A 13,365-nucleotide genomic window follows, 5' to 3' on the forward strand; every position below is an offset into this window, starting at 1 on the left:
ACCTGCATTGCCTTCTTGTGAAGAACGTTAATTTTTGTTCTCACAGGCAGTTAAATTCTGACAGATCATCTTGACCTTGTGGCAGCTAGGTTTTACGTTTTATTGGGGCAGGTGTATTTCAGTTTTGCTCTTAGTCCTAGAGCTAATCTCTGAGTCCTAGAGCATAATTTTTATTCCTAAGGTATGGCCTTTTAGGTGTTTCACTGGAAATTCCCAAATGTTTACCAAGCTCCTCTAATTTGGCAGAACTTGAACTCCAAGCTCTATTTCTCCTCCAGTGGGCAGAAACTGAATCTCTGTTCAACTCTCAGTTTTCCAGCTGTATTTTACTCAGTCACCTTGGAATATTACCTGATTCTGTGCAATTCAGGAGCCAGCCAAGAAATTGAAAGGAATTTATATGTGGATTTGGGGGCCTACACCCTTATGGCTTCCCTCTTACTGGGGATTTTTCCTTTTCAGTTTCCAGCATCATTGGCAGTCTCAAACTCTATTTTCCACTTCCTCAAGCAAATAAGACTATGGATTTCTTCTGGAGTTCTATCTGCCCCATGATTTGCCAGCTAGGGAGTTTCCTTAACTACATCAACATGGATTTACTCTGGTGTGGTCCCCTTATTTCAAGAGTTGGATCCTTTCCAGTTTCTGCCAGCTTTTGATAGCTTTTCTAGCCTTCAAACAGTTGTTTTAACACATTTTGTTCAGGGAATTCCCTGGCGACCCAGTGGTTAGGACTCTGCGCTTTCACTGCTGAGGGTGCGGGTTCGACCCCTGGTCGGGAAAGTAAGATCCTATAAGCCATGTGGCGCGGCACGGCAGGCAATCAATCAGTCAATCAATCAATAAAATAAAATATTTTGTTCAGAGTTTATTATCGTTATTGGCAAGAGGATTAGACCAATACAAACTACCCCACCATTTCCGAAAGCGAGAAGGAGCAGACTAAGGAATTTGGACTTTATGCTGCAGGCTAGAAGATTTTAAATGGAGGATTAATAGGTTGAGTTCATGCTTTGGGGGAGATTAGTATGGGGATAGTTTGTAGACTGGATTGGCGAGGGGAAAGCCAAGAGACAGGGAAGCAGTCAGGAGACCCCTGCAGTAGTTCAGGAGAGAGGGGACCAAGGCCTCAATTGGGAAAGAGAGACAGTAGAAATGGAAAAGTATGGTCACATGTGGGAGATTAAAAGAAAAGATCCAGTTTCTGGGAGGGACTGTGGGGATTTCCCACATGGAAGGGTTTTTCTCTTTGTTTTTGTTTTTGTTTTTTTGCCACACCATGGCATGCGGGATCTTAGTTCCCCGACTAGGGATTGAACCCACGCCCCCTGCAGTGGAAGCATGGAGTCCTAACCACTGGACCGCCAGGGAAGTCCCTGGAAGGGTTTTTTAAATGACCAGTGAGGATTACCATCATTCCATATCAGAGAGTCTGGCCAGGTTAAAGTTTATTCCAGGGTGTGTCTCTGTGGAGGATTGAAAACTTTATTCACCTGGTGTTTTAGTCCTGGGCAAATGAGCTGACTGAAACCTGAGTCACTGCTGGTCTTCAGGTCTCCCTGGCTCACCCGAGGGCTATTGAAGGCCACCTAAAGTCTACTTAGAGCTTGAGCCTGGGTCAGTTGTGGAAACAGCCTGTTTGCCCCCAGCCCCAAGGTCTGGAGTAGAACTGGACCAACCTGGGGAAAGATAGGAAAAGGGGTTACCAGTGCAGGCCACTCTGCCTGGACACGTCTCAGTATCCACTGTCGGGGCCTGTTCTCTTCAAGTTGGAAGCCATTCATCCTTGACCTTTTCTGCTAGCTTTGTTGCTTTCTCCTTCAACAGGTCAAATGGATGATGTACTGGATTATATTTGCACTTTTCACCACAGCAGAGACATTCACCGACATCTTCCTTTGTTGGTAAGTACTGTAGGAATTGGGACTTTTCCAGGAAAGATGTTGCCAAGTGTCAGGGAGAGGTGGGAAGGTCTGAAAGCAGTCTCAAACCTTATTAGCACAGAGAAGCAGGTGCAGGAATACTAACTGGAACATTTCAAATCAATTAGTCTGTAAAATTGTTCTTCAAGTAAATATTTATTGAATGACCATGTAAGAGCAGGTATTGTTCTGACGGTGATATAATGATGGGCAAGATAAACACAATTCCTCAATTAATGGAGCTGGTAAAGAAGCATTCTTATGTTAAAAAAAATAAAAAGGAGAAAAACAGTACAAAAAAGTGTGCAATAAAACTAAGTTTCTCTCATAAAACTAAGTTTCTCCCCTACACCATTCACTCTCACCGTTACTGCTTTTCACAATTGTATATACTTTTAAAATATGTATGCGTGTGTATACGTACACACATATACACATACTTTTCCTTTTTTAAAAAACAATAGTACTGTAGTATACCTAACAGTTCTCACTTTGTTTCTTAAATTTATTTTTGAAATACTTTGACGTAAGCATAAATAGATCTACCTACTTTTTTAAAGGCCACATAGAATTTCATGGTATAGATGGATCATAATTTATTTAATCAGTCCCCTTTCGAGAGAGCTTTTTCTCTCTCATAAACAATGCAGCTATTACAGCAATGGACCAAGTGAAAATCATAAGCTAGGTGTTTGTATTCACATATTGTGTCTTAGCTGAAAGAGGCTGTGAATAATATACAGTATCCTGTTTGTATCTAAAGGGTCTGAGTTTGTGCACATGTGAATGTGTACTAAAAATAGTGTGGAAAATACTTGTCTGTTAGCAAAGGTTATTTCCGCAACTTGGGATCATGGGGTCAGTTTCACATTTGCTGTGTTGTGTGAATGTTTTACCATGATCAGGTTTCATCAGGGAAGATAATAAAGATATTTCCATTTTGGGAAAAAAAAAAGTTCTTACCCCAGAAAGGATTAGCCTGGACTTACCCTCTGGGATGTCCTAGATCAAAGACATCCACTTCTCTGAACACCACTTCACTGAATCCTGTCTTGGGTCAGTGGCCTTAATGACCTCAGTGTGTAGTTTTTCCCCTGAAGGAGCCTGGCTTTCATCTCTACTGGGAGAGATAGATGTCTCAGCTCTTATGGCCTTAAGCTGGAAGGAAGGAATCTGGATTACCTAATTCAATATGCTTGTGCCACTCTGCCCTGTCCTGTGCCCAGATAAACAACAGACTGAAGACGGGGCTGAGTCTCCAGGGCTGGAGATGGAACTCTGCTGAGCCATTTTTTCATCTTCCCCAGACCCCAGAGGCTGGCACTAGGAGGTGGACCTCATTTTGTGCAGAGCTACAGTGGGGAGGTTCCTGTCTGTCCTGCAGAGATGAGAACAGGCCAGACCCAGTGAGGATTGTGTAGTCGATTAAAGAGCATGGCCAGCACTTCATGTCGTGCAGCCTTCTTAATGATGCCCTCCTTCTGTCTGGTGCCAGGTGGCCTCCTGCTGTCCTCCTGTCCCTTATCATGAACAAAGCGGGGAGAGCGTTCGTCTCATGAGCTCTTTCCCGGGGGTTTCGGGCATTTCAGCCTTGCTGCTCTTGCCTGGGTGGAAATCCTGCCTGATGATGGATGTGCTGCTCCCTGGTAGCTGGAATATGTTTTACCCATGGCCCTGGAATTTTAGTCTCATGCCTAATAAGTGCTCAACAACTGTTTCTGGGATGGATTTGATTTTGATTTGGGGAGATGGATTACTTTTCTTTTTTTTTAATTAAATTTTTGTTTATTTATTTATTTTTGGCTGCGTCGGGTCTTGGTTGTGGGATCTTCATTGCAGCACGTGGGATCTTTCACTGCGGCGTGTGAGCTTCTTCTATTTGTGGTGTGTGGGCTCTGTAGTTTGTGGTGCGTGGGCTCAGTGGTTGTGGTGTGCGGGCTTAGTTGCCCCGCGGCATGTGGGATCTTAATTCCCCGACCAGGGATCGAAGCCACATCCCCTGCATTGGAAGGTGGATTCTTAACCACTGGACCACCAGGGAAGTCCCAGTGTATTACTTTTCTGTTGCTGCAGTAACAGATTACCACAAATTTAGCAGCTTAAAACAATACAAATTTATTATTTCACAGTTTCTGTGAGTTAGACGTCCAGGTAGAGTCAACTGAGAACTCTGCTGAGGAACTCACAAGGCCAAAACCAGGGTGTGGGTCAGCCTAGGCTCTTACCTGGAGTCTGGGGAGATTCCACTTCCAGCCTCATTCAGGTTGTTGGCAGAATTCAGTTCCTTGTGGCTGTAGGACTGAGGTCCCCATTTCCTTGACGTGTGCCACCCTGTCATCTTCAAGCCAACAATGGCACGTCATCTCCATCTTCTTCTGTTACCAGCCAGAGAAAGAGCTCTGCATTTGCTTTTAAAGTCTCAGGTGATTAGATTAGACCCACCTCAGTAATCAAGTATAATCTCCCTATCTTAAAATCAGCTGAGGGCTTCCCTGGTGGCGCAGTGGTTGAGAGTCCGCCTGCCGATGCAGGGGACACGGGTTCGTGCCCCGGTCCGGGAAGTCCCACATGCCGCGGAGCGGCTGGGCCCGTGAGCCATGGCCGCTGAGCCTGCGCGTCCGGAGCCTGTGCTCCGCAACGGGAGAGGCCACAACAGTGAGAGGCCTGCGTACCGCAAAAAAAAAAAAAAGCAGCTGAGTAATTACCCTAATTACATCTGTAGAATCCCTTTGCTACATAAGGTAACATATTTGTGGGTAACATGGGGAGGAAGGCCATAGGATCAAGGTCATGTGCTGCATGCCACAGGAAGGCATCTGATAACTAGGGTATTTGGAGCATGTGCACAGGTATGGGTAGAATCCCCCTCTCTTTCTGACCCATGTGGAGGCCTCATCTGGTCCCTCGTTAGTCCCTCTGAACTGGCGCTGTCCATGCAGTTTGTGGGTGGAAAGTGAGGGTCCCTTGCCTCTCTCCTGGCACCGTGGGCTCTGCTTCTGCAGGGAATGGTTCGTTGGGGCCCTTCCCTGCCTGCCTCAGCTCACAGCCTGGACATACCCTCAGTCTGCTTTCTCTTTTCCTGCCAACCTCCAGGTATTACAGATCATGGTCTCCTTCTGGGAGAGTCCTTCCTCTCCATCCTGCCTCTCGCCCTGGGAATGGACATGGGATAGACCCATCAGACACAGGGCCCCCTTTCCCTTCCAGGGAATGGACACCAACTCAGCTGCTCTAAGCTCTGTTTATAATTGAAAGGGGGGCGGGGTAGTCCTGCACCTTCTGGCTTCCTAGAAGCATCTTTAACTTTTGTTTACTTCCAGGCCTGGAGATCACCCCTCATGTGTATACTCTTCCCGTCACTCTTCACTCATCCCCATCCTGCTCTCTCCACCCCTCCACCAGGGCAGTTCCCTCTTCATTGGTAACTTTTAAAAACTTTCTGTGTTGATGAAAACAGCAATTGTGTATGGTCACAGAAGAGATAGGATGGGGGCTTCCCTGGTGGCGCAGTGGTTGACAGTCCGCCTGCCGATGCAGGGGACGTGGGTTCGTGCCGGGTCTGGGAGGATCCCACGTGCCGCGGAGCGGCTGGGCCCGTGGGCCATGGCCGCTGAGCCTGCGCGTCCGGAGCCTGTGCTCCGCGGCGGGAGAGGCCACAACGGTGAGAGGCCCGCGTACCGCAAAAAAAAAAAAAAGAGAGAGAGATAGGATGGTGGCTTTTTTCACAATTTGTATAAGTGATTTCATTTAATTTTTTAAAAACTATAAAATAATACATACACATGACAAAATAAAATTGAAACAATACACTAAAAAGTAAGTAGGTGCCTCTTCTTGTCCTCTATTCTTCTATGTTGGTGGCTTAAGGGCAGGATTCTTTTTTCCGCTGTAGTGTGTGTGTGTGTGTGTCTGTCTGTCTGTCTGTCTCTCTGTCTGTCTAGCCTCCCTCCGTCCACGCTCTTCCCTTCCTTTCCTGTCCTGGCTAAGATACACAGCCTTTACTCCAGGATATCTCGTTCCACAGTAGGGAGGTAGGGAGGTTTCCCACTTACGTTCTGTGGCGTGAGGCTTTAGGTTTCAGCAGGAGCTCTCAGCTTCTTTTGATACCACGGGGCAGCTGGCATCCCCAGGGACCTTCTCAGGTGGCCTGCAGGCCTTACCGACAGTCACTGGCAACTTAGACTAAAACTTGAGGCCCCCTCAGTCCTAAGCTCATTTCCTCACTTGAATCTGCAAAGGGGAGAGGGCCCTCACCCACCAGAGAGTAATGTGTAGAGACTTCTGAGAGATTTGCTCTGGGTCTACCAAGGTTGAGCTGATGCCAGGTACATAGTAAGAATTATGAAGTGGATGTTTGTGGGCGGCGGATGGAGATTTGGAGAGAAGCAAGGCTCTTGATCCTCACTAAGACATTGTTCCATATCACACTGCACATTATGGGGTCACCTGTTGGTTTCCGCTCTCCTGCTAGACGATGAACCCCTAAGGGCGAGGACATGCCTAACCTAGCTTTGGTTTCCCTGTACTGCTTAGCACAGACCTTTCACCTCATAGCTTTTCAATAGAATTTTCCCAACTGAATGAATCAATCAATAAGCTAGTTGTTATCTTTGAGTAGAAAGTGGGGCAGGAAAAAAGCTTGAGGAGAGAGATTGAAAGAAAACCTAGTGATTGCTAACAGTAGGAGGCAGTCTTGAGATTCGAGTTTTGCTACTAAGACTCTAAAGGAGGCTCCTTTTAACCAAAGTCCTGGAAACGTGGAGAATTAGCAGGCTGTAACCTCTTCCTCTTTTCTTCTGTGGATATCCATGTCAGCTTTCTGCCCAAGGAACAAACCCATTCCACTGTGATTCTTCTATAACTAGTTGATTTCGCTTCAAAGGAAGCTCCATCCCCCAAGGTGGACAGGGGAATACAGAGGAACCCTCTGTGTCCTGGTCCAGAGATGCCAGGGAGGGCGGTATCTTGGTGGTCTGAAGACCACCAAGTGAAGTCTGCTACCGCAATTGGTCATTGGAGATGCTTTGCCAGCCTGACAGGAGAAGATTTGGGAGGTGAAGCCAGAAGGTTAGGAGGCAGGAAGGTTTTCAAAGGCTGCGTCAGCATGGATGGGGCACACGGGAAAGATCCTGAAGAACAGGAAGCTCAGGAGCAGGCTGGCCAAAGAATAAAGGGTCTCTGGCAGCCCAGAAGGATTGCTCAGGATCTAACGTTCTCCCCCCCACACCCCCGTCCAGCCTGGGGCAGGCTCTTACGGTTGGTCCTACACCGTGAGGGTGTGACTGTGGGCCATCAGCCTCTTGTACCTGTGTTTGCACAGAAGTACAACCTCTAGCTGTAAATTAGATGCCCGCAGAAATTCCACTTCTGGGCGTTTTCCTAAAGGCACGTTAGCATCGGTACATAAAGCATGTTCCAGGAGATGCACTGCAGCCCTCTTGTAGTAGCCAAAGATTGTAACCTTTTGTAAATATCCATTCATGGGGGTCTGGGTAGATGCTCACGCCCCCATACACAGCCATGAAGAAGAGTGAATAATAAGAACCTGCCGTATAAAAAAATAAATGAAATGAAATTCAAAAAAAAAAAAAAAGAAGAGTGAGGCCTGGGGAATTCCCTGGCGGTCCAGTGGTTAGGACTCCGTGCTTTCACTACCAGGGCCCGGGTTCGATCCCTGGTTGGGGAACTAAGATCCCGCAAGCCACAGGGTGCAGCGAAAAAAAAAGAAATCCCCAAAGTGTACTGTTAATCGTGTGTGTGCAGCAGGGGGAAGCAAGGCGCAGGAGGGGGTGCAGAGAATGCCACTAGGTGAGCATGGGGGACACTACGGGAGTCATATGTACCCACACAATTGTGTATCTTAGCCCTGGTCCACTTGTGGAAGGACGCACAAGACACTGATGATGCGTATGCCTTTGGAAAAGCATCCAGGATGGGAAGGAGACTCTGCTATATACTCTTTTGGACTTCTAGAATTTTTTAAACTCTGTGCACGCATGACCTATTTTTTACAAAACCCGTCTTTTACGTAGTAAACAAAAGAGCAGCAGTGTGACAGGACCCCTGGGATTATCCGCGAATCTTGGGTTGGTGCCTGAGCTTCGCAGGTTCCTTCGTCCCTTGGGGCTGACACATACTTGTTTTCCAGACCAAACTTCCTTCACTGTTCATCACCAGAGTGTTCAATTACGGGAGAATCACACCTCTGTTCCTTCAGCTCCTTCTCTTTTCTGGCTGTGAAACATTAAGCAATCTTGACATGAAAGTGTCCTTCAGGTGCTGAGGGAATATTCAGGAAGGGCCTGCCGGAAGCAGAAGGCAGTGAACTAGGATGAGGAAAGGAGGAGGGGGTGGGGCCGCTGATTGGAGTGACGTGAGAGTTAAAGGGCTCTGAAATGACCTGCTAGAAATTGCTCTTTGTTTTGGCTCTCTTATCAGGGGGGATGCCTGGGAGGGGTTTACTTTTCTGATTCCTCAGACTATCCCAGGTGTCACTTTCCCTCATCGCATCTGTTTTAATGGTACCCAGACTTTGTTTTCAGGTCTGGTAAGACATGCAGTCACAGAAATGACTATCATGAAGGAATAAGTTCATTATATTCACAGATCCCTAGAGGTACAGCCCGCTGCGCAGAGCCACATGGGGAAGCACGGGGCTGATCAGGAAGCAGAGGCAGGAAGTGTGGGCAAGAGACTGTATTGTGGTTTCCATGGGAGAGGCAGTCTCTCCAGAGTCAGCGAGGTCCCAAGATGTCAAAGCATCAGAGGACAGAAAATTTTAAAATATGGTTAATACACATCCGGCCTGCCAAGTATGGTTGCACAGGTTGTTCATAGCACAAGATATCTGGCCAAGGAGGCGAGCGGAGCTGAAATTCGGATGAAGCCCTGTTTGCAAGCCATGTGCTCCCAGGACTGCATCCAGCTGAAGGACTTGGCTTTTTCTCACACGTGCAGAGACACCACGTGGGTCAGCAGAGGCCCGCGATGGCACTCGTCTCAGGTTGCTATTCTATATTAATCGTGATGATTTGAGCAATCTCTGTTTCCTTGACTGGACTACCAGTTCCAAGGACACCAGAACCTTGTCTATGTTTCCCGCTAGACTGGAAGCTCCAAGAGAGCAGGGGTCAGGTCTTCTTTGCTTCCCACTGTCTCCTTGGTGCTCAGCACCGGCTGCCACATATGGGTGCTGGGTGGGTGTTTATGGGATGCATAAACACACGGCACACAGGACTTTAAACTTCAGTATCGTATGTTATCTGTACCCTGAACTCTTCTTTCTTTCGGCACCAAAAAGATCAAGACCTTTTTGCCTGCTGTTGGTTTTTTTAATTAAATTTAATTTTTTAAATTGAAGTAGAGTTGATTTACAATGATGTGTTTGTTTCAGGTGTAAGCAAAGTGATTCAGTTATATATTTTTTTCAGATTCTTTTCTCTAATGGGTTATTACAAAATGTTAAGTATAGTTCCCTGTGTTATACAATAGGTCATTGTTGGTATCTATTTTATATATAGTAGTGTGTATATGTTAACACCAAACTCCTAATTGATGCCTCCCCTCCTCCCCGCCAGCCTGCTGTTGGTTTGAATAGGGTGAGTAGCATCCTCTTTCCTGGCAAGCATCGGGCTCCCGTCCCTGCCTTTTTGGGGGACTAAGAAGATAGCCGAGGAGGGGAGGCTTTACTCTCAGTCTGGCGATTCTTTGTCAGCTCCGCCCTACGGTAAATCCTGTGTCTGTGCCTTCGTGGCCTCCAGTGAAGAGTGAATGACCGGGAAATTGGGCACGGCTGGTTGTGGCATCTGGGCCTACAGGAACCCCGGCTCCAACCGAAATGAGCAGAGCTCGGACGGAAGCTCCAGCTGTTGTCAAGCACGGTCATAGGGTGATTGCTGGAGAGACCCCAGCTCCCTGGCTTGCTTGACAAGGAAAGAAAACACGAACCGGCTTTAGGAATTCCCTGGTGGTCCAGTAGGTTAGGACTCAGTGCTTTCTTTGTTGAGGGTCCAGGTTCAATCCCTGGTTGGGGAACTAAGATCCCACAAGCTGAGCCGTATGGCCAAAGAGGAAAAAAAAAAAAAAATGAACTGGCTTCCAAGAGGCCTTGGGCTTGTGCCTTGGATGTGCTTGTGTGTGCATACACCTTCATGGGAATCTGGGGGCCAGGCGGCCGTGTGCAGGCAGGAGAGGTGTCTGTGCCCCCCGGTCTCATGTTTCAAAGACTCAGGGCGGAGTTGCTGAGAACCTAATGGAATGTGTATTTTCTCATCTCTCTCCAGGTTTCCATTCTATTATGAACTAAAAATAGCATTTGTAGCCTGGCTGCTGTCTCCCTACACAAAAGGCTCCAGCCTCCTCTATAGGAAGTTTGTACATCCCACGCTGTCCTCAAAAGAAAAGGTAATTTATGTTGCTCTGCCTGCACTCCTTCCAGCGAGTGAAAAAATTTTAAAAAGTGATTAAAAAAAAAAAGGCAGGTTGTTTTATTGCAGGAGGCTCTTAATTGACTCTTATTTCCCCCCTCCAACATTCGTTCCTTCTAATCTTTCTTTTTTAAGTCTATTTTTATGACCTGTTTAGAAATAGTGGTGAAATTCTCCAGAGGATGTTATTCATCATTATTTATTGTAAAACATTTCCATACATTGAAACAAAAAGCAGAAGAGATTCACTCATAATTCAACTCCCCAAACTGAATTTCCTTCCTTTCATCAGGCTCAGCCCCTATCCTTTTGCAGATAGGATTTTTACATAGACTATTAAAATACTTTAAAAACTTAACATAAACAGGAACGTTGAAGCCTAGAGAGATTAAATGATTTGAACTTGTACCCAGATAGCTACTAACAGAGACTGGAATATAATACATTTCTAGTATGTTTGCTTTATTGTTCAATGATAAAATGTATGCTACCAATGAAATACCTGCTTTACTTTAGTAATTATCTTTAGTACTTTAGTAATTACTTTAGTAATTACTTTAGTAATTATCAGTCAATAAGTATTAATGAGAATAGTCATAATAATTTGCTTCTCGCTATTTATCATTTGTGTTTGTTTCGCTTCAGAGTACTTCACATACATCCTTGAAATGAAAATGCAGGTGTGTCTATTGTCAGAGATGGAAAAAATAAGATAGGGAGAGATTGCAGGAAGGGGTCAACAATAACTAAGGATTCAAGGGGGAATTACAACTTACACCTCTTGAAAAGAAATTTAAGCTACTTATAAGATAATGTCACTGTCTATAAAATTATTTTTTGTTTAACATCTCCACTGAACCTAATCTGCCGGATTTGCTTTCAATGGATTATGCCATTGTTTTCTTAAGATTTCATACAGTAATAGATGCTGAGACCACTAAAATAAACAGGACCTCTGTCTTATTAATTTGTTTGGTAGCTCCTTTTTTAAGTTCAATCCAGTCTGTGAAACGTTTCTTTAAAATAAAATTTTAAGTGTACATTAAAAAAAAAAAAGCCACTCCAAACCAAGAGGCAATAACAAAAACGCTGAGCAGATGCAGTATTTATCTTCTGAGATCTTAGACATGACGGCATAGCATCCTTTCTCACTTGGTCTTCCTAGTGACCCACGACAGTCACCACACATGGTATATAGTTCCTTCTGTTGACTTCTTATCTTAGAATAAATTCTCAGGACTGGGATTACTGGGTCCAACATTGTATAACTCATTAATGATATTATATGACTTTCTAAACTGATTGTGTGGTAGGATCCTACAGCATGAATTAGGAGCACTGTTGGTGGCTTGATATATTCATTTCTATTGCTTCTGAAAGTTGGATACTTTGGACTTCCAGGGGAAGCCTTTGAGTATATCGGTTGGATGAGCAGGCTACTGTAGACGTTTCTGAGAATCCGTTTAGGAACTAGGACACACTTCCCGTCTCAGAGGGTGGATTTTGAGGAACGGTAATCCCTGTCTCGACCTGGTTATCAAATCTCTATTCTTCCTGCTTCCCTTTCTCCAAACGCTGGACTTACCCTGAAGCTGCCAGTGTAATTTCCATGGAAATGAAGGTGACTGACTCTTAAGAGCTGCCAGGAATCACTTCTGGAGTCGGCCAGGGGTCGCAATGGAGACTTAGTGTGGTGACTTCTTGAAGGAGCTTAAACAAGGACAAGGCAGGGGGTTGACTGCCCGCCTGCATACCCCAAAGTCAAGGAAGTGCACCGATGTGCTGAACTTCAAATGAAACGGAGACCAAGTGTCATTGACTGAACTCTGCAATGAGCTCCTGTGATTCCAAAATCACTGTTTTCTTCGAACAGTGACAACAACCACCCAAACCAAACAAACAAAAAGAACGAGCCAACGTTGATTCAAATTTGAACTAAACCAATATCTTACTTGGTCTCGGTCCCTGAAGTAGATGTCAATCCTCTTTCCCACCTCACCTTTACCTTGTGGTATGATGCTGGATGACTTCTAATTTATGCTTTTATTTTTTTATCTGTACAATGATCTTCTCTATCAACAAAAATAACACCTATTTCTTTCTATGTCCTAATCCCTCCCATCGATATATACACGGGGAGGGATATGGATATCGTATGAAATAGCTGTGGAATAACAGAATTTCAGAGCTGCCGGGGCCTGACCTCCTTGAGATAAGGAAGATGACAATGGTTCTTGGTTATTGAAACCAGCCACTGTGTCAGGTGCTTTCCTGGAATGATCGCATGTAATCCTCACCTTGCTCCACAAGTTAGGTGCTACCAGGGTCCTCATTTTTCAGAAGACAGAACCGTGAATAGAGGCTAAGTACTTGCCCAGGTCTGACAGCCAGTTAGTGGCAATGCCAGAGAGAATGAGTGGTTGGGCACAAGCCCCCAAGCTCAGCACTCAGGAGAAGGGAGAAAGAACAGAGATTTACTTGAGCTTTCCAACTCAGTGTGCCTCTGTTTTCCTTCGACAGGAAATCGATGATTGCCTGGTCCAAGCAAAAGACCGAAGTTATGATGCCCTCGTGCACTTTGGGAAGCGAGGCTTGAACGTGGCGGCCACGGCGGCGGTGATGGCTGCTTCCAAGGTACCATGTTGGGACCTGACCACCATGGCTGTAACTTGCCCAGAGACAGGCTAAGGACCGATCAGGTTCCTCATCCTTTTTGGGGTCCCATTGAAAATCTGAGGGGAAAAAGGGTGAATCTTGCCCCCAGAAAACTGCACACCCCCACACACAAATGATTTATGCAATATTGAGGGGTTCCCCGAGCTCCTGAAGCTCATCTGTGGGTCTCAAGGACCTCTAAAGTACTTGGAGTGAAATCCTTGGACGCAGAGAAGAGAGAAGGGGAGGAGAGGGAGCTCTTCTCTGCAATTTCCTAGGGTGCACTGGGAGAGTCACCTAAATAGACAGGTGCAGAGACTTATTACCTGAGTGAGTGGGTGCACTCCATGCTCACGTGGCCC

The 13,365-nt window shown here is 45.8% G+C and overlaps 1 protein-coding gene across 3 annotated transcripts in view; it reads left to right on the forward strand.

Moving 5' to 3' along the window:
• The window catches only part of REEP1 (receptor accessory protein 1), a 109,821-nt gene that overhangs the window by 65,527 nt on the left and 30,929 nt on the right, over positions 1-13,365 (forward strand). For all 3 annotated transcript variants that reach the window (XM_030837472.2, XM_030837464.3, XM_060309190.1), the window contains exons 3-5: positions 1,828-1,904; positions 10,205-10,325; positions 12,869-12,982. In XM_030837472.2, coding sequence (XP_030693332.1) covers positions 1,828-1,904; positions 10,205-10,325; positions 12,869-12,982 — 312 coding nt within the window. The remainder of the gene's footprint in view (positions 1-1,827; positions 1,905-10,204; positions 10,326-12,868; positions 12,983-13,365) is intronic.

Source organism: Globicephala melas, chromosome 12 (assembly GCF_963455315.2).
Source record: "Globicephala melas chromosome 12, mGloMel1.2, whole genome shotgun sequence".
Classification (NCBI taxonomy): Eukaryota; Metazoa; Chordata; class Mammalia; order Artiodactyla; family Delphinidae; genus Globicephala; species Globicephala melas.